The sequence below is a fragment of the Apteryx rowi genome, unplaced genomic scaffold, assembly GCF_003343035.1.
Source record: "Apteryx rowi isolate R43461 unplaced genomic scaffold, aptRow1 scaffold_566, whole genome shotgun sequence".
Taxonomy (NCBI): domain Eukaryota; kingdom Metazoa; phylum Chordata; class Aves; order Apterygiformes; family Apterygidae; genus Apteryx; species Apteryx rowi.
Window position 1 is genome coordinate 323,181 of NW_020450834.1, and position 19,629 is coordinate 342,809.

General features: G+C 57.9%; 2 protein-coding genes across 10 annotated transcripts in view; one reads left to right on the forward strand and one right to left on the reverse strand.

The window, feature by feature from the left end:
- Positions 1 to 5,973: 5,973 nt before the first annotated feature.
- SYT12 (synaptotagmin 12) lies at positions 5,974 to 8,612 on the forward strand (the record flags this gene model as incomplete). Its single annotated transcript, XM_026082079.1, has 6 exons — positions 5,974 to 6,327; positions 6,457 to 6,837; positions 6,945 to 7,160; positions 7,278 to 7,398; positions 7,678 to 7,811; positions 7,921 to 8,612. Coding segments are annotated over 6 exons (1,380 nt in total), but the record flags the coding sequence as incomplete, so codon positions are not given.
- A 195-nt stretch (positions 8,613 to 8,807) lies between these two features.
- IGHMBP2 (immunoglobulin mu DNA binding protein 2) overlaps positions 8,808 to 19,629 on the reverse strand; it is a 40,721-nt gene continuing 29,899 nt past the window's right edge. The window contains exons 11-18 of one of the 9 annotated variants that reach the window (XM_026082028.1): positions 17,372 to 17,481; positions 16,930 to 17,034; positions 15,495 to 15,613; positions 14,449 to 14,543; positions 13,924 to 14,047; positions 10,912 to 11,739; positions 10,150 to 10,325; positions 8,808 to 9,549 (exon numbers count right to left, since the gene is read on the reverse strand). In XM_026082028.1, coding sequence (XP_025937813.1) covers positions 8,989 to 9,549; positions 10,150 to 10,325; positions 10,912 to 11,739; positions 13,924 to 14,047; positions 14,449 to 14,543; positions 15,495 to 15,613; positions 16,930 to 17,034; positions 17,372 to 17,481 — 2,118 coding nt within the window. In that variant the 3' untranslated portion in view covers positions 8,808 to 8,988. Of the gene's footprint in view, positions 9,809 to 10,149; positions 10,326 to 10,911; positions 11,740 to 13,923; positions 14,048 to 14,448; positions 14,544 to 15,494; positions 15,614 to 16,929; positions 17,035 to 17,371; positions 17,482 to 19,629 lie in introns of all 9 variants that reach the window. The other 8 variants (XM_026082036.1, XM_026082029.1, XM_026082031.1 and 5 more) reach the window with 8 other exon arrangements.

Here is a 19,629-nt window from a genome sequence, read left to right on the forward strand (position 1 = left end):
CTCCTAAGCTCCTGAGCCATGAAAGTGGTAAGCTGGTAGAAGGTTTCTCTTGGTGTGTTCAATGCAGTACGTCCATATCTATGAAACAGTAGGGGTGTCCTTTGCTTTCAAGGCACTCTTAGAGTCTCATCTACCTGCTTGTGGCACCATCAGCTTCTGACACAAGTACTCTGCTCTGTGGGTGGTGGGGTTTTTTTAAGCCAGGCTCAGTCTGCCTAGCAAAGGAATAAGAAACGCCCTTGCTCACCTGCCTGGAAAAGGCTGGGTGAAGAAGCAGCAGTGATTTTGTTCCTGCAGGGAGGTAAACCAAAGGAGGAAACGGGGCCTATTGGTGCTCTTTTTCTACAGCTGCTCCTTTCTCAAAGGAATCTTTTAATGTCTTCCTCTCCCTCTGCTGGTGAGAGCCGTAAGTGAATGTGGATTTTGGCTAACTGGCTGTTGGGCTATTTAAACAACATTTCTTGCCTTCTGTTCACCAGCTCCGGACAGGGTCCTTTAGGGTCAAGCGTGTTCTCTTGTTTTTCTTTGTATATATGTGTATATATATATATATATTTTTTTTTCCTAAAAGGATAAGTGGTTCTTTTTTATACTTTTAAAAGGTTGCAGAACACTGCTCTAGACAGTCTTTTCTACAGAAATTCAGGCTTGGGCAGGGGAAAGTACTTAAGGTAAATCACCCAGAGCTAAAAGAGCACCTGAAAAGCCTTTTGCTGCTATGGTAGATGCAAAGTGAGACCCCACGGGTGAATATGTAGGAATGACCAGCACTCGCAAGATATTTTGGAATAAAGAGGAATAAATAGCTCTTCACTTCACAGGAAGCTGGCTGAATGCACTGCCGCAAGCAGATCGCGATGGCAGATGTCCTCACTCGGTGGTGGGGTGACTGCAGCAAGAGGCCGTGGTTGTTACAACACAGGCAGTGTCGGCACAGAGCTCGTCTGGCCGTTGCCCTGCCCGTGTCTCCAGCAGAACCTTGCAGGCCAGCAGCTGGGGTGGTTACAGCCTGGTTGCCCAAAAGTTGTATTTTCTTCTGGGTACGTGGCTGGTGCAGATGCTTCACAGAGCTGGTGTCAGCCTGGAAACCTCACATCCCAGGAGAAAGGGCGATTGGTGCCTCATCCAAGAAAGGTCTTTCTGGGAGCCAGTCGGTGCCTACTAAGCCAGCTCTGGGGTGCTACTGCTAGCCCAGGAATGCTCCTTGGCCTTGCGTGAGGCATCATTTCTAGTAACACCGCTCGCTCCACTTCCTTCAGCAGGCTTTCATGGTGCAGAGAGGGAGGGTTTGGGGTTAGCCAGGGACAGCTTACTACTAGCTGAACTGCGCGATGCTCATCTGCTGCGGTCCTTAAAAGGGCTTGTTTATCAGGCGGCATCATCTCGAGGCTGTTATTTAATTATCTCCACAGTTATCTAAGGCCTGACCTGAACATGAAGGTGGTAATAAACTCGCACCATCTGTCAGCAGTACGAAATTGAAGTTTAATAGGTTGGATGGCATCTGTATGTTAGTGAGGCTGGGTGAACCTTTAGATGCCACGCTTGGACCTTGCAGAGGTTACCAAACTCAGCCAAACCAAATTCTATCTAAAACAGCTTTCTGTAGATCAACTGCAGCTGCATTTACAGCCGAGATTTAACCACAGCAGACTTTTTTYCTATCTACGGAGCCAGCGTGAGCTCTTTCCAAAGACCCGCTGTGAAATGAATGTCTTTTACTCCGGGTGAGGGCCTCGAGGGCCGGGCCGGCACCGAGCAGCCGGTTCTGGCAAAAGTGGAGCAGCCGAAGGCAGAAGCGGGTTTGCGGAGAGCAAACGCGGCGCTTGCTGCGAGCGAGCCTTGCGCTGGCCCACAAGAGGGTGCTGGTGGCCGGGGCTCACTCGGAGGGGGACGGGCTGCCGAAACCCCTCGCGCGCGGGTGCCTAGTCTGCAATCTCTCTTGCAAATTAGTTTGGAAACTAAGGAATAAAGCCACGTCTAGCTCCTTCTCCAGCTGGCTGTTGTTATGAGAGATACTAGGTGTAACGGGCTTTCCTGGGAGTTTAGGAGCATCCTCTGGAGCGTCACCATGCTGCATGGCCAGCTGAGACGATCTTTGCTCGGGGGGAGTGTTTTTACCCCCTCCAAATTGCAATTATTCTGTTCCACCCTCTCCAAGTCAAGCAAAGTGAACCCCTCGCAGTTTGAAATTACTCCTCCCTTCCATTTACTTAGCTGGAAACTTCCTCTTGTGAAGAAAAGGAGGAACAAATCAAATTATATGAGAATGTTCCTATTCACCTGGGAATTACATCCCACAAAAAAAGGTGTTTTTTTGACTGGCCTTGGAGAGAGACACTTAGTGCAGTTTAATTGAAACCTGTTTCTAATCCCCTTAAGCTCAACTGGCACCTTTCAGGCTTCTCTTCTGCAGGTTTGAGCTGTGAAACCTCGTTGAAGCCCTGGAATTGCTGTCTGTCATTGGAGATAGGAAGGTAGGTGAAAACACCTTCATGAAGCCGGGTGGCTAAAGAAGGAACAGTCTCCATCCCTATCACACGTGGGAGAGGTTCTGCCGATGATCGGTCTGGGTGTTGGTGCACAAACAGAGCCCGAGTTTTTGGTCTCCAAACTGCTGAAAGTGCTTTTGAGGAGAAGTTAATGCCGCTTGGCACTTTGAGAAGAGATTTAAGGGAAATGAGAACCGACGGACGTTCGTTGTGAACAGGCAGCCGCCCCGAGTTCCCCCCAGGACCCCAAGTGCTGCTGCGTGGTCAGCTGGGAGGTGGGCTGGGGGAGGAGGAGGAGGGAGGAGGGTGGTGTCTCCTCTCCTGGAGCCATGGGAAGGATGAGCAGCCTGAAAGCCTGCAGGAGAGGGAGATGAGGATCCGAATCTTCAGCTTTCCGGTAATGATTTTAATCCGCAGCTCCCGAAGAGCCTTACGGAGGAGAGCAGCGCCCTTACTCCCGCGGGAAGGAAGAGGAGGGGACGCAGGGCGCAAAGCTGAGGAGCGGCAGGCAGGGTCGGCGGGGTGGTCCTCCCCGATGGAGGGGGGACAGGAGCAGAGAGGAAAGCCACCGCAGGTGCAGCAGGACCTGGGAGGAGGTGCTGGGAGAGGGAAGGGGCAGCRGGATGCCAGCGGAGGGGTGAAGGTGTCCCAGGCCGTGGGGGAACGGGTTCCCCCCCCCCCATCCCTTTTCCTATTCCACGATGCCGCTAGCGCCGTGCAGCCCCCCCACCCCGCTGCAGCCGGCGCCTCTCCGCATGGGAAACCGCTGGCTGTCCCCCCATCCCCCCCCCAAAAAACCTGCCTCATCTCCCCCCGAGGAGCGGTGAGTAGCCCGCTGCGCTGGCGGCACTGCTCAGCCAGGTGCTGCGAGCGGCAGCGGCCGGGGGGGCGGGAAGGGGGTGCAGCCCCCCAGTGGGGCTCTGCCCGCAGGCAGCTGCCTGCAGCTCCCACCCAGGAGCCGCTGGAGCAGAGCTGGGCTGCAGGCAGCCGCTGCATTGGACGGGGAAGGGGGCACGGACCACGCTGCTGGGGTTCGGCTTGCAGGCTGGAGGCATGTATACATATATACATATATACATATATATATATTTTAGCAACTTCCTAAGGAAAGTTGCCAGCGTGCGGAGCGGGAAAGCTTTGCCCCAGGATTTGGTCCAGGCAAAAGCCGCTTTTGGTAGGCTCCGCGCTTTTGCCTTCCCCGGTGGGAGCAGAGACCGCCGGGCTCGTTTCACTGGTGAGGCACCTGCGGGTCAGGGCTCCGGGGGGAAGGAAGCGAAGCCGGGCGGCCCCATCGCCTCCGCTGCGGCGAAGCGCCTCGGCCACCTCTTCTTCCATCAGATTTGGGGGGGGGGGGGGTTGTTTTGATCCAGGAGCTCCCCCTGCTCCCGGGAAGCTCCCGGGAAAATTCGTAGCTGGTGGGCAGTGGCGGCAGCTCCCCGAGCCCCTCGCTGCCGCGCGCTCACTCCTTTCCCTGCTTTTGTTTTTCTCTCTCTCTCTCCGGCAGCGCGGAAATTGCCGCATCTCTCTGCCCTCTCCGTGACGGCCGCGGGAGCGAACGCGCTGCCGCCGGCCGGCTCATGACGGAGGCGCCGAGGCAGCTGGCAGCCAGCCCCGCTCTCCCGCCCGCCGCCCTGCGGATCCCCCCGCTGCCGCCGGCCTTTCCCCCCGCACAGGTAAAACCGGCCTCTCCGCCTGCTGCGGAGCTGCCGGGCGTCGCGTCGGCTCCCGCGTCGGGCCCTGCCGTAGCGCCTGGGCGGCGCGGGATGAGGCCGGGGGGGTCGGCGTGGCCCTCGGGGAGGCGTTTGCCCCGCTCGCCTGCCGCCTTAGTGGAGCGGGGGCAATAGCCGGGCGAGTTTTGCCGCCCCCCCGGGGCAAAACTTCCCCGCTAACCCCCGCGATTCGATCGCATAAGGCGCGCTCGATCCCCTCGGCGAGCTCTTTGCCCGCGCGCTCGGGAAAGCCGGCCGGCGTCCTGCTGATGGGGGAAGCGCCGCGCGATTCGGCTCCCGGACGCCGCGGTCCATCGGGTTTTCTCTGGGGGATGTCTCGGAAACCTTCCGGAGCCACCGCTGGGCCAGAGAGCTCCGTACGGGCGTTTAGGGGAAAAGCCTGGAAAGAAAGGGAACGTTTTTAAGAGGAATATGGGCCACGTGTGAACTGAGTTTAGCCTGTTCTCAGCCAAGCCATTACCGAGTGTTTATCTGCTGCCTGCAGAGATTTATGTCCGAGGGAAGAGGCCGCGGGGCAAGATGGGCAGAGCTGAGCCGGCGTTTCTAAGCTTCACCGCGGTCCTGTTATCGTCTCAGCTTAATTAGTGACTTTATAGCAGTCAAAACCCCGCTCTGGCAGTTACGTGGTTATAGCAATTAGGCTCTTAAGGCGTAACGAAGAGGAATTAAGTGGCAGAGCACCGTTGCCGGGAGCCCCGGTGGGCCGTGCGAGGACCGTGTCGGGAAAGCAAATCACTGCCGCTCACTTAGCGCGCCGGGAGCAGGGCGAGCGGAGCCGGGAGGGGGGGGGCACCGGCCCCGCGGCACGTGTTGGGTTTGCTCATCGGGGTGGCTCGCGGTGGGAGCGCCTTTGGGTACGTCCCGGTTGGATAAATCGCTTTCGGCATCATGCGACGCCTTCGGTGCAGATTCCTTGCGTTTTGGAAGCTGGCTTTTCCGAAAAAATGGCAAATTGCTAAAAAGGCAAAAGGCGTCTCTCTTCCCCGGCCTAACTCCCTTTCTCTGCGCGTCGCAGGCCGTCCCGGGAGCGGGGAGCGCTGGCCATGGAGGCCGGTCCCGTAGGCAGGTCCCGCTTAAGTGGTGAGTACTCCTGGAAAACACCCGGCGGCCTCCAGGCCATGGCTCCGTGGGGAAAAACCGGATGGCTGGGAACAGGATCCGGGTGTCCTGGCAGCCAGTCTCCCTGTCCTGGCCCACGCTGGATAACACCTTTGTGCGGCCCCCCAAACCTTCCAGCTCTTACGGCAGGGTCCGTCCCAGAGAGCCGGCTCGGCCAGGGTGCCGCGGCAGTGGAGACGCCTGGGAAGAGCCGGGATGCTCCGCTTGGCCCTGATGCGAGGGCGAGGCTGGGGCCAGCCGGAGATGCCGCCGAAGGCGGGAGCTGCCGGGTGACGCGTGGCTGGCGGCAGTCCCCGGCCGGTCCGCGGCAGCGCTTTGCGATATGGAGGGATTTTCTCCCCCCCCTTCCCCTTTTTCCGTTACGCCGAGCGATCGGCACTGCTTTAATCACTGCTGTGCGGGAGGCTGGCGCAATGCAGCAGCGGCTGCTCGGCGTGCCGTCCCCGGGCTGCCGCGTCCTCCCAGCTTTCTCCTCCGTGTGGTCGCATCCCCGGGAAGCTTCTCCCCTCCCCATCCCCAAATTTGCGCGGGGAAACCAGGCAGCGGGTGAGGGAACGCCGGAGGAAAACGGGAGCAAGTGCTCCGGAAGTCGGGGTGGGAATAGCGCAAGCAGCCCGAGTGGGAAGCTGTGATTTGCCTCCCCCCCACACACACCGATCCCATCCCGTCCCAGTCGCTCCGGCTCAGAGAGGCGTTTCGACCGCGGATGGCGCAGAGTCCAAAATCCCTCCTGGGGAGGGGAGGGAAGGGGGGGGGTCGCAGCTGGCCCCCGGTCACCCCCTTCTCCTGCAGTGGCCACCAGCCCGCCCCGCTGGGAGATGGGCACCTACGTGGCGGGCGCCCTGGCCCTGCTGGGAATAGCCGCCGTGAACCTCTGGAAGCTGTGGCGCTCCGGGAGCTACCCGGCGCCGTCGCCCTTCCCCAACTACGACTACAGATACCTGCAGCAAAAATACGGTGCGGCGTATCCGGACGGCCGCCGCAAGGTAAAGCGTTCCCTCCCGGCACCTCCTTGGGCCAAGCCGACCCGTTCCTGGCGCCTTCCCCCCCCACGGCGGGACGGCAGCCGAGGTGCCGAAAGCCCACGCGGGGTCTCTCCTCTGCGGCGCGCGCAGCGGGGGGCTGCGGCGGGCTCCCGAAAGGCGCCGGAGCGGCCGGAGCCGGGGCTGCGGGCAGCCGACACCTTGGAGAGCATTGACGAGCTGGGCAGCCTGGAGCTGATGAGCCGCGAGCTGGGGCTGGCGCCCTACGGGCCCCTGAAGAAATCGGTGTCCGCCGACTCGCTGAGCTCCGTCTCGTCCATTGGGAACAGCTTCGGGCAGGATTTCACGGTGGGCCAGCTGGAGGTGAGCCTGGAGTACGCCGGGCGGTCGCAGGCCCTGCACGTGGCGCTGCTGCAGGGCAAGGACCTGCTGGAGAAGGACGAGGGCCGCCTCGAGCGCTGCTTCGTGCGCGTCAGCCTGCTGCCGGCCGAGCGCGTCGTCGGCATCTCCCAGGTGAGCCGCCGGCTTCGCGGGCGCGGGGCGGGAGCGGGACGGCGGCGGCGCGGGGGGGTTCGGCCGCCCAACCGCTCGTCCCCGTCTCGTTCCCCCGCGCCGGGCAGCTGCAGCGGAGTGCCGGCTCGGTGTGCTTCGACGAGCGCTTCTGCGTCCCGCTGGAGCCGGCGGCGCTGGAGGAGAACGGCCTGCGCTTCGCCGCCTTCGGCGTCGACGGGGACGAGAGGAACGTCAGCGCCGGCGTGGCTGAGCTGAAGCTCTCCGACCTGGACCTGCCCGCGCGGCCCTTCAACGCCTGGCTCTACCTGCAGGACGTGAACAAGGTGCGTGCGGAGCACCAGCTCCCGCAGGAAAAGCGTTTATAGATATATATATATAGATAGATAGATATTTTTTCCCACCCCTGCAATCGGGTCTCTCCGCTTTCCCCCCTGCCGCAGACGGTGGACTCGGTGGGCGAGATCCTGCTCTCCCTGAGCTACCTGCCCACGGCCGAGCGCCTGACGGTGGTGGTGGTGAAGGCCAAAAACCTCGTGTGGACCAACGGCAAAGGGACCGCCGGTGAGGCGCGGGCGCCGATCCCCCCCTTTCCCCGGCCGTTTCGGCTGTGCTCACACTGGGGCATGCTCTATTATACGTATATAAACACAATATATTATATACGTTGCATGTTTCTGCCCTGTGCTTGTTACTACGTTGCACGGGTGTTTATCGCGCGCTGCCCATCCGGGCTCCCGGGAACGCACCCACGGCAAGAGGTGTTTTCCCGCGCTCTCCGTCCCGCCGTAGGAACCGCGGGGCCGACGGCGGGTTTTTTCCCTTTTTTCCCCCCTTTCCCAGATCCCTTCGTCAAGGTGTACCTGCTGCAGGACGGGAGGAAGATCAGCAAGAAGAAGACGGCGGTCAAGAGGGACGACCCCAACCCCGTGTTCAACGAGGCYATGATTTTCTCGGTGCCGGCCATCGTGCTCCAGGTCAGCCCGGCGCCGCGGGCTTGGGAAGGGGGGGGATATATTTGCGTGGGGGGACGCGGGCCGGGGGGCGAAGAGGCGCCAGCGGCCCTCTCCGGCGTGCTTTCCGCAGGAGCTGTCGCTGCGGGTGACGGTGGCCGAGTGCGGCGAGGACGGCCGGGCCGACAACACGGGCCACGTGGTCATCGGCCCCTCGGCCAGCGGCATGGGCATCACCCACTGGAACCAGATGTTGGCCACGCTCAGGAAGCCCGTGTCCATGTGGCACCCGGTGCGGCGCAACTAGGGCGGCTCGCCGGCGCCTCGGCTCCGGGCGGGCGGATTTCAGCCCGGCCCGATGCTCGGAGGAAGGAGCGGCGGCGGGACGGCGGCAGCGGCTCTGCGGAGCGCCGAGGACGGGCGAGGATGGCAGCGCTGTCGCRGCGCTTCCCCGCCGAGGGACCTTTTTGCCAGCTGATTTCGCTGCCCAAAGCTGCGGCCGCGAGGAAAAGGAGGATTGCCGCAGCTCCTCCGCCCGGCTGCTCCACGCTCGCATGCGCCTTGGGGACGGCAAAGGGACTTTCCGGGAGGGGGGGATTAAACAAAAAGAAAAGGGCACGCTCTCCTCCAGCGGCCCCTCGGCTGCCGGCGGGAGCCGTCGAAGGCGGCGGGGGGGGAAACGATGGAGGGACGTTTGATAAAAGGCCGGGTACGGCGCGTTCACTCTGGGGCGCGGGTGGGCTTTGGGTCCGCTTGATCGGCGCGGACACGTCTTCGGAGGCCAACGACGAGGAAAAAGGGAGAAGTAACCCCGGGGGGGGGGGGGAAAAATGGTTTGTGCTGAATTTTTCCGTTTTCCCCCCTTTTTTCCTTCTGGCTTTTTTCAATTAGAATAAATCCCTGGTTCTTCTCTTTGCCGGTGGCGGTGGGAGCCTGCCGCTGGCCGAGGGATCCCTCCCTGGTGCACACGGCACGGGAGAGGCCCCGGCGGAGGGGACGGGAGGGAGGAAAAAGCCGGATGCTCAACGGCCCGAACACGGTTTGGGTTTGGGGCTGACGCATCGAGCCTGCGTGAGCCGTTTCGCCCGCGCCGGGGTTTCCTAGAAAGCCAGCGCTACCGCGGGAGCCAGGTCAGGGATTTCCTTGCTTGAATGAACGGAGCAGGGGTGAAAAAAGCGTGAAGGAGCCATTTCTCAGTGATTTAAATAACGGCGTCATCGCGGCCCTGGCGTGCCCCGCCGGCGGGCGCTTCTCCTCCCCGGGCTTGCGCGTGGGGCTGGGATTTCGCTCGCCCACGTTCACACCTGCGCTTACCGTCCCGGTGCCTCGCCAAGCGCGTTTCCCACGCGCGGGCTGCCCTGGGCACCCACCTCCCTGGAAAAGGCGTCCCCCCCCCTCTGGCCTGCCCCCGAGGACCCCCAGTAGCTCGTTCGCGCTTGCAGAGCTGCGCCCTGGTGTCACACGTACGCAGCGCGTGACAGCTGATCGCTCCCGGTGTTTTAATATCCTTCTTTATTGTCATTCCCCAGCCTCCCTGCGTACATCGTCTTACCTCGTCAATAAAAATAACCGGGATAAATAAAGCCGCTCGCCTCCCTCCGCCGCAGCTCGGGGGGTTAGAGCGGCCCAGCGACGGTTTAGGCAGCAGTTTTACAGCACGCTGGCTCCAAGCTGTCTGCCGTGCAAAAGGAGAGCTCCCTTCCTCCTCCGGCTCGGCACGGTCCTGCACCCTGAGCGGCATCTTTGGTTCATCTAGTCTGACCTGCGGTTTCAAGTCAAAAAAATAATTTAGCTTAGTTGTCAGAGAGAAACAGTCAGCGCTGTCATTTCTCTTTGTCTTTCTTCTTGCTCTTTCTCTGGCTGCTCAGTTCGCTAAGCTTCTTGTCCAGGCGCCTCTGGAGATGGGCTCGCTTGGCCGGGTCCAGGGACTTGTCCTTGGAGCCGCTGCCGGCGTAGAGCACCCCTTCCCTGCTGAGCCGCTGCCGCGCGTGGCCCTTGGCCTTCTCCCCGCACCCGTGAACCTGCCGGAGAGAGAAGGGACGCTGGCGTCGGGCGCGAAACGGGGCCGAGCAGCAGCAGCCCTCCGCGGCGAGGAAGCGGAGCGCGGGGGCGCGGAGGGGAGCTAAGGCAGAGCAAGGCGCTTGAGGGAAGGCCTAATCGCTAACGGGGGCTCCCCGCGGGCTCAAGCCTTGGCTTGTGTTGCGGAGGGAATCAGCGGGGAGCCGGGAAGCGGAAGTTTCCTCGAACTCCTGCTCCGCTTTAGGCTCCTCGCAAGGAAATCGTGCCTGGGCAAGCCGGACGGGGACCGTTCCCCCGTTAAAACCATGCTGCCTGCCCAGCAGGGACCCGCGCGYGGGCCTACCTCCGGGATGTGATGGCTGAGGCAGTAGCGCCTGTTGCAGTGGAGGCACAGCTGGCCCAGGGTCGTAACGCTGGCTTTGCAGCGGGGGAAGCCGCACGTGTTGTCGGCTTTAACGGCAGCGGAAATCAGAGCATCGATGTCTTCTGCTGCCGCGCTGGCCGCTCCGGTTTGCTTTCCTGGGGGGAGAGCAGGGCAAGAGGCATTGAGCTGTTGGCTTCAAGGCAAGCGGAGACGAACCCAAACAACCCTGAGTCGGAGCCGCGACCAGCAAGAAGATGTACAGCTCTAGGGATTTGCCATTTGCAGCAACAGGGAYGTCAGCCGCTGACCTGGTCGGCGAGAACAGGTCCTCCTGGCTCTGTTGTCACCTGCCTCCATGTTTAGGAGGCACCCAGGTGCTCTGCGGTGGGTCAGGTACCACCTGCAGTTGGTCTTCCTAGAGCTGGGAGCCTCTAATCTACCTCCCACCACTTGCTTCCTGGGAGCCGCTCCCCAACGCTGGTCTTAAGGCTAAAGAAATGTGCTTCCAGGCATCCAAACCCTCTCTTCCCCTGGATACCGGGGCCGGCAGAGGCACGTTCACACCCCTTCTCACATCTGGCCCATCTCTGTACTGAGGAGCACCAGAGACCCTTCCAAGAGCCACGTCCCATGCGCCACGCACACAAGTCCCAGCATCTGGAGGCAACAGCGCGAGGATCAAGCGCAACATCCGTTCAAGCAAGGCCATCAATCGCACCGGTTAAAAAGGGCAGGACCTACCTTTGGCTTCGCTTTTGTCTTTCTTCCTGCCGCCACGCTGAGAGCCGGCAGCCAGCTCCTGCRCCTTCCTTGCCTCCTCCTCCTGCCTGGCCTTCTCCCTCTGCACTCTCTCCAGGTGCAGAGATTTGAGGTCCACTTTCCCCGAGGCCTCGCTGCTCCCCTCCTTCTCAGCAGGGCCAGGAGTCTCCCCGGCGGCGTCTTGCGGCCGAGGAGGGGGAAGCTGCTTGCCGGGGGCCGCAGCGGCGGGCAGCGAAGGGCCWGCGGGCTCTCTCTTGCGAACGCTGATGTAGCGATGCCTCCCTTCGCCGGCGCTCGCGTGCTGCAGCCCGTACTCCTCCGCCATCAGGTGGACCAGCAGCCGTTCGTGCGAATTGAGGGAYGGAGGGAAAGCCAGCTGCGGCTCGCTGCTCTCCAGGAATGCCACCAGCATGGCCTTGAGTTTGTCTGCGGTGTCTTTCGGCCCTGGGCTCTCTACCCCAGGGCCGTTTGGGGAGAAACRCGCTTCTGGCTTTGGAGAAGCTGGTTTGGTAGCAGCTGGGTTGCGTTTCCGCGCCGGAGGCGGCTGCGGTTTGGGTCCAGACGCGGCGGGGAGCTTTGTGTCCTCCCGGCACTCGCTGTGGCCCTCGTGAGAGTAGTTCTCCGGCACGAGGTTGTCGAGGTACTCGAAGGCCGTGCGCACCTCCCCGTGCTGGCCGAAGTAATCCACGAGCCGCTTCAGAAAGGCTTGGTTGCTGACGGTGCGGGAGTCGCAGATAACAGCCACGTGGCGCCGGGCGCGGGTCACCGCTACGTTTATCCGCCGATCTTCGGCGAGAAAGCCCACTTCGCCTGCAAGAAGCAAACCAAGAGGATCCTCAGGGTTACGGGGCACGGCGCAGTGGGCTTTGGCCAAYGGAGAGGCTCAAGTATCCGCTCTGGACCAACAGTGGTGCAGGGCTGACGCCAGGTCTTGATTTGGCCCAGATGATTGAGCYGTCGCTTGGCCTAAGGCTGGGAGTCAACATCTCCTGGGCTCTAGTCCTTGTCCCTGTCCCTGACTCACACCATGACCTTGGTCTTTCTGCCTTCATTTCACCACCTGCGAACCAGAGCTAGGAATCCCCAGTTAGCTCCCGGGGTTGGGGAAAGGACAGCTTGCACCCAAAGCACACGGAAAGGAGAAATATTTTACGGATGCTCCTGACTGGATGGCCCATGACATGAGATCAGCTTGGGACGCGGGAGCAAATGGATACGGAGCAATGGGAAGGCTCACCTTGCAAGAGAAGAGGAACCGCAGGTAGAAAAATATCCCCTGCTCCATGCAGTCCTCCCTGCCACCTGCCCCCAACCTTTCCACACGTGTAGGGTTAAAAATAACAGACATGCAAGGAACTGGGCAAGGTTTGTCTCTGCTCCCTGGCTATTTTCTCWAAGAAAAGCAGTAAGAGCTAGCAAATGCCAAGATGACTCAGTGAGGATCAGCGAGCAAGAAGGGGAGCGTGGGCGGCCTGCAAGCTTCCAGCTCCTGGGGAGGAAGAGGCCAAGAGGGAAGAAATCAATGTCTCGGCCGACACGGTGACCTGCCCGGTTCTGTTTATGCCTGGCCTTGCTGGGGCTGCGCAATCGAGTTTGTGCTGTCTGCAAGGAGCAAAGCGTGGGTGATCCTCCTCGGCAGCTTAGGGAATGATTTCTAATCTCTCTGATGTGCTTTCTCCTGACGGCAGGGGCAAGTCCAGCTCCTTCGAGCCGGTTGGGGTTTCCTGCAGAGGGGCGGGCGCCACCAGTCGAGGTGTGTGGCCCCCTCTGAGCTGAGAAACGTGATTGCAAAAATGTGTGGGTTTCTCCAAAGGGTTTAAAAGGGTGCTAACAACAGCTATTGGGCCACAGCTGTGTCCAGGCACCATGAGAAGCTGCCTTGTGCCCTCAGCAGAGTGAGTGATCCCTGTATTGAATCTGAACGTCATCTGCTAGCTGCCCATGGGAACGGGGCTGGGGGACACATGCCATCATGGAGGCCAGCAGCTCCCTCTGAGCCACCCAGCCAAGGCGAGGTGAGTCACTCCTGAAAAACGGCTATTCTTAGCCCTGTCCCCACCTCCATCCTCYCCCCAGCGCTGCTTTTCTTGCTTCGGGCTTTCTTTAAAAAGAAAACAACCCACTCCTTCCAGGCATCCTTTCCCTGTTTTTCACTCTAGGCATCAGGACCCCCCCTGCCTGCCACACACACACACATATGGCGTCTCATCTCCCAAAGCATTGGCAGTGAAGATGGTGCTGCAAGGGATGTGTCTCGTTGTGGGCTGAAAAMGGGCAGTGAGCCGTGCACAGGAGAGAGGTGGTTCATGGTGCAATCCCACCGGCTCCACATGTGCCCCTCTGCTTGAGCTGGCTGACATGAAACCCTTCGCTCCGGGCCAAGGGCTCCACCAAAGGAGCCTTAAGGCTTGAGGGCAGGAGCTTTTTCCAGCTATTAACTTTCACTGCAGCCACCGAGAGGGAAGAACTCGATTTTCCGCTCCAGATTTTGCTCCCAAAAGAAAAGTTTTCTACGCATGGTTTGTAATGCTAGCTGCTGCTCTCTTTGGGGAAGTGGCCCAAAATAGGCTCCAAACCCAAGGAACAAACCCCAGGTTTCCAGCTTTTGTGGGAAGCGCTTGGCACTCTAGTAAATGCGGTGCTAACCTGACGTTTGCCAAACTTAGGACCCCCATTTAAATAACTTTTGAGGCCTCAACAGCCAGGAAAGCTTCAAACTAAGCAGTGCTGGCTTCCTTTTTACCTGCTTCCTAGCATGGGAGCCTTCCTCTGCAATCGTGACAGCAAATGTATTAGTTTAAATAAGTAAATAAATAAAACCGAAAAGGAAGGTTGTTTCTGGTAAAGTCTTTCAGAGCAAAGCACCAGAGACCATAAGAGTTGCAATTAAACCACAGCATTTAGCAACGCGATGAGTGACCTTTTAACAACCGGCACGGCTCCTATTTCTTTCCTGTTTTCCACMAAGTAACTGAGCAAGCAGTGACTCCTTACCCTTCCTGTTGGATCTCACGAACGACAGGACCACTGCCTCTTTCTCTCTTCCCTGGAAACCATCAACTGATTTAATTTCCAGCTCTGGGTGCCTGTGGCAAAGGTGCTCCCTTAGCATGTCCACCTGAAAACCAAGCGTGTGATATATAGCTTTTAAAGAAAAGGGCAACGTGAAAAGGATTAAAATGGGATATGGTACTATTCTGGGAAAGTCCCCTTCTCTCAAACCCACATCTGCCAAAAGGCAAGTGTTGACCCCAGAGGTGGGGAATGGAAAATAGCCGACTCCTGATGCTGTCTCTGATACCACATCCCTCCGTGGCCTTGGGTGGCTTAACGTTTGAGAAGTTGGCCGCAAATTGATCAAAAGTTTGGCTCTGCTGACTTCTGCCAGGAAGAGCCTGGAGACCCTGTGGAGATGGTTTGGTCTTGCCCCCGGAGATGCCAAGGCTTTAATCCCCCTGGCGTGTTTGCTCCRCGTGTGCAGGGAAGGAGAGGGGGTGCCTGGAGGGGGGATTGTCTCACCTGGAGGTTGTAGGGAGCTACAACAGCAATGTCTTGGGCCTTCACGCCGGCTTCCACCAAAGCTTGGATGTGCAACCCGGCCAGCTGCACCTCACCTAGGGCACAAAGCAGATGGSAGCAGGGAAGCGGTGGGAACAGCCTGGCAGGCAGAGGCCGAAGGCGACCGCTTGCACAAGGCGGGTTGCTGCCCGCCTCTCTGGAGATCGGCCRCTTCTCATCAAGCTGGGGGAAAGGGAATACCATAGGATGCCCCTGGGTTATTCCCCATGGTGTAAGGGAGCTAGCAGCGCATCCAAGGGCTGGATCCCTTCAACAAGGAAAGGCTAAGGCGGCTCCTGCCTGCAGTCTGGCAGGTGTGGAGAAGCCAGACTAAATCTAGAAGAGCTAGTGGCATCCTTGAACAGAAAATCACAACCACCCACCACATTTTCAGCTCAAGTTCTGCTTGTCCTTTATCAGAACAGCTATGGAGCCTCACATTGAACTCAAGCTCCATAATGACCTATTTYTTAAGTCAGAAAGCAGGAAACGCGGTGCCTTGAGAGGAAGGGTGAGAAGATTTGTGGAGAAAAGCCACCYAAGGCTTTATGAAAGGAGTAGAGGACCAGTTCACCCAGGAAGCAGTTCTGAGCCACATCTACAGCCCCTCCAAAATGGGCTTGTGCTGCGTCTGTCCCTCTGCAAGGGSTATTCTCCACCCTGGCAACCCATGTAGGACAAGGCATCCGTCGCAGGGATCCTCCACCCTGGCCCGCTCCACAGCTCATGGGAAGCAGAGAAAGTCTCTGCGGGGGACGGAGGCGGCCGATGTGGCCGCCCACACGCTGTCATCGCCGCCGACTCGGAGTCCTTTGAGCTACGGAGGCTGYGGGATTTCCGGAGGAAACGATTTCTTGAATGAGCAAAGCTCCCCAGGGAGCCCACCTTCCCTCTGCTACCTGCTCGGGGAGGGGGGATTATTGCAGCTGGCGCCGTGGCCAGCCCGCAAGAGGCCGGGGAGCTCGGGCCATCGATTCCCGCCAACAAAACTGCCCAAATGTCAATACCTGGGTTCCCTTTGGACTGCTCGTCTTCCTCTTCCAGCTCAAACAGGCCGCAGCCGGCGGTGTCTATCAGCAGTAAGGGAATGGAAGTCTCTTCCGTAGGCGTGACGCCTGGCAGGTCCCTGTGCAAGGCATTGGGGAGAGGGGCAGTTAATAACACCGAAATAACAGCGAAGGGCCGATCGGGCATCCCGACAACCCAGCGACGACGGAGGGAAAACGCAGCCRTACGTCGCTTCCTAGGGACGAGGCTAAACCACCCCGAAGCGGAGAGCTGCTGGCCCCGCGGTGGCTCGCGCAGCCCGGCCAGCAGCGCCGAGAGCTTTCTCGCCGGTGACGTTACGCGGCCCGGCCGTTACGAACCATGGCTGTCTGCAAGCCGAAGCAAGGGTACRGTATGTGGGTGTTTGCACCTCGCTTAAATGGCCTCAAACAGGAAAGATGTGCAAAGCCAGGGAGATGTGGCAGCTGCTTTCCGCTTTTAAGGCGCTGAGTGGGGGGAGACGGCGCCTGCAGTATTAGCGGAGATTTGACAGCAGCGCTATTGGGCAAGAGAAGAAAGCCCAGCACAGGGAACCACAGAGGAATTGGGTTTTAACATCGTTTCTACATCCGAAGCAGCTGTATTCCAAAAAAAAAAAAAAAAAAAAATCCATGTTTTAATACCCAAGGAAGTGTCTTGCTCAATTCAGAGCCTAGCAAGAGGATGGGAGAGGGAGCGGGGGGGAATGCAAAGCCCACAAGACAGCTCCAAAATATGGACGTGGCAGGGCCAAGCATGCGGACGCTAACGGGGCAAGGCCGAAGGAGCGGACAAGCGCAGGTTGGGGGTTACRGCAGCAGCACGAGGCCCCAGCCCGGACTGGCCGGCTGCTGCGCTTGGAGCTGCACGTCGCATACCAGTCAGGGAGAGCTGTGGCTCCAAAGGGTCTGCAAGTAAACGCGGCACATGGCAAGTGGTCAAAAAGAAGGATTAGCCCCAAGGGACAACCAGGGAAGCACGACCCTGGCCCCCGTGGCTTTCGCGGGATTTGGAGGAGCCGCGGGTTTCCGGTTCAGAACGCGGCCCTGGCCGCAGCCTCTCGTCTCYGGGACTCCTGGTGCTGCAGGTCTGCTCCTCCGCATTTGTATGCCATCGCTTGCCTTTGCTTCCAGCGAACTCTGAACGCTTCTCGCTCCATCAACAACAGACTCCTCTGTTGATTGAAACTCATTTTTCTCCTGTCTGAAGCTACTCCTGCCGTAATGCACGGCTGGGAAGGTATGGGGACCAGCACAGCTACMCCAGGGAGCCAAAACCCCTGCAAAAGAGCCCAGGATGCACCTTCCCCATCCTACAGCGAAGCAGGGCAGAGGCAGGTCCTGAGCCCAAGGGAAAACTCTTCCCCTAGCTGCTGGGACTGGTCGGTGATTGAATTTGGATGGACACACGAGGTACCTTCCCCATCTCCATGGACCGCAGGGACTAGCAATCAACTTTCCTTTCCACAGATCTCCTCTGGAGCAGGGCCACCTCCACTTGCGCATCAGCATATTCCCTCCCCTGCAGAGAGCAAGATGGGTTTCTTTCTCTTTGTAATACAAAGACTTAATAGGTTTCCCATTTCTTTAATACCTGCCCTGCTTGCTGCCCTGTCACTGGCCACTTCTATGCAGACCAGAGGCTTTGGGGAAAAAAAGCCCAGTTCTCCATGTAGCTAATCCTGATTCTTTGCCTACTCGTGGTGGCCACGGAAAGCCCTTGCAGCATCTCTCGGTGCCAGGAACAATCTCAACCACAGGAACATTGCTTTGGAGGAGTAATTATCCACATAAATTTTTCAGGGCAGAGAATTCATGCTCATTTAAGGCAGAGAGATTGCAGCAGAACAGGCTGTTACCTTGAAGAAAAGCTCTCCAGCGCTTTGCTAACCCTTGGGGATGAGGCAGTTCTCCCAACTGCTGCAAATCGCTGCAGGCATGGATTTTTGTTCCAGGAGAGATTCTTGCTCTGTAATCACAAATCATGCTGTCACTGCAGCCAGATGCTGGATCCAGGCTCAATGTGCTACCCCAGGGCACCTGGGGACCTCGTGCTTCCTCTGGGATTGCAGCCGGGTGATTTACACGTCACAGCCGAGGGATATTCTGTCTTCTGAGCGTCTTCTGGGGCACGTGCTGTTGGGGGTATTTCCCGCACGTTCCTCGCTCAGTGAGGGGATGTTAGCGCCAAAAAAAAAAGCGCTAAGAGAAGGGACACCCAGCACATTAATTAGATAAAAACTGACAGCAGAAACTGCTCGTGATTTTTTTTCAAACCACTTTCTCAGGGGAATGAGTCACAGACTTGGAATGTGGAAAACGCTGCTTGCAGCTTCCTGAACTTGAGTCTGGAGATGTGTGGGGATTTCTCATGTGCTGGGCCACCTGCTTCAGAAAGAAGGGAGATTTGGGAAGAAGGACTTTGCCCCCTTGGAAATGCTCAGCCCTTGAAAAGATGCTGCAGGACACCAAAGATTCCCTTTTTGACAAAACACAAATCTATTTATCAGGAAACCCAGTTAATTCTAGTTAGGTATTCCCTCTCTGCCATTAATGCTAATTATTTCTGCTGGGGGAGGATGCCTAAAAGCAGATACCGGCARGTTGTCCACTGTCGTAGTGACCTGTAGAGATCAGCAACTGCACCCCAAGGATCTCCCCATGCACAGTGGATGAAGAGACCCTTTGGGAATGGGAAGCTGTCTCTAGCAAGTGATGGTCTCGGAGTATACCCAGAATATTCCTGGCTCCTGCCTTCTTTAAAAGTCAAAATTTTAAAGTACAAAGACAGCATTTGATGCTGGAGGAATCACTAAGAGATCACAGACCAAGCATTCCAGACTGCCTCCGAGTTCAGAGCAGAAGATGGTCAGGAATACAGAGTCCTTCAGAGCAGAACTGTAATACTTTCAGAGACCAGTATTTATGCTTTTTCCAGTAGAGGAGATGAGATTTAAATCAACAACGCTGCTCAGAGGAAGGCTGCAGTGGGAGCTCAGCCTTGCTATTAGACATTGGGGATGCTACCCAGCTTAGTTATCATGAGTGAAGGCCCCCAGGAATCGGGCTTTACAAGTTCAGCTGCACTGAAGACTCCCTGCCACCATTTTGTAGCACAAGGTATTTTTATAAATACAACAGACGATGCCTGGACCTCCTCCCAGCCACACGTCTCAAAACTTGGACACCCTACTTAAACTTTCACCTCTCTCCAAAAGCGGCACCAAGGTCCTTGCGATTTCAATGCTTGAATGTAACCTTCTGGACTGGCTTTGCCAATGCTGGAGCTGGAGCAGGGATTATGGTTGGGATCACTACAAGGCTCCCTGTTTACAGAGCACCTCTGAAGCCTACATCCAGTCAGATCTTCCTCCAGAGGAAGATCTCTGAATGCATTCAGCAGAGATGGAAATCCTCCTCCTCGCACCGGGCCAAGCTTTGGGATTGTCCATGTTCCTTGGCCATCACCTGCCAGCCCATGGGAAGGAYACAAGAAAAAGTTGCAAACCCAGTGTTTGCGTGTTAAATGCTGTAGCTGCAATTGCAGCTGCTGGCCAAGCTCTGACCGCTTTTTAGGATGTGCAAGTGGGCACTCTCCAGCCTTCTCTAGGATACTTCTGCTTAAGTCAGCTTTTCTTGGGAGAAAAGAGAGTGAAACCTATTTACTTCTTGCTCAGGAAGGGGATTAAGCAAATCATTTGGCTTAAGCCACCACCAGGCATGAGACGGTCACTAATACCATAAAAGGATCTGCACCAGCAACTTAAATGTAAGATCATACTCTAATAAAGCCCCTGCATTACCTGGTCTTCTGCAGAAGCACAGAAACTGTACGTGGTCTTGCACCTGAACTGAGGACTGCTGTATTCATGTGCTGTATCGGCAGGACTGTGGACTAGCAGATTTGATTGCAGGTTCAGAAACCGCTGTTTGCGGGATAAGGCCCTGAGCAGGCAACTAAGCTGCACTGTGGGCTGGGAAGAGAGTGGGMCACTCATTCCTCCATCAACTATAAAAATAAACCGGCTCATTAGCATAACAAAGTCAGCTAACTTCAACTTTTCAATAAGCTTCTAATGTTAATGGTTTCAAACCATTTTGCCTGGGGTTCTTCATC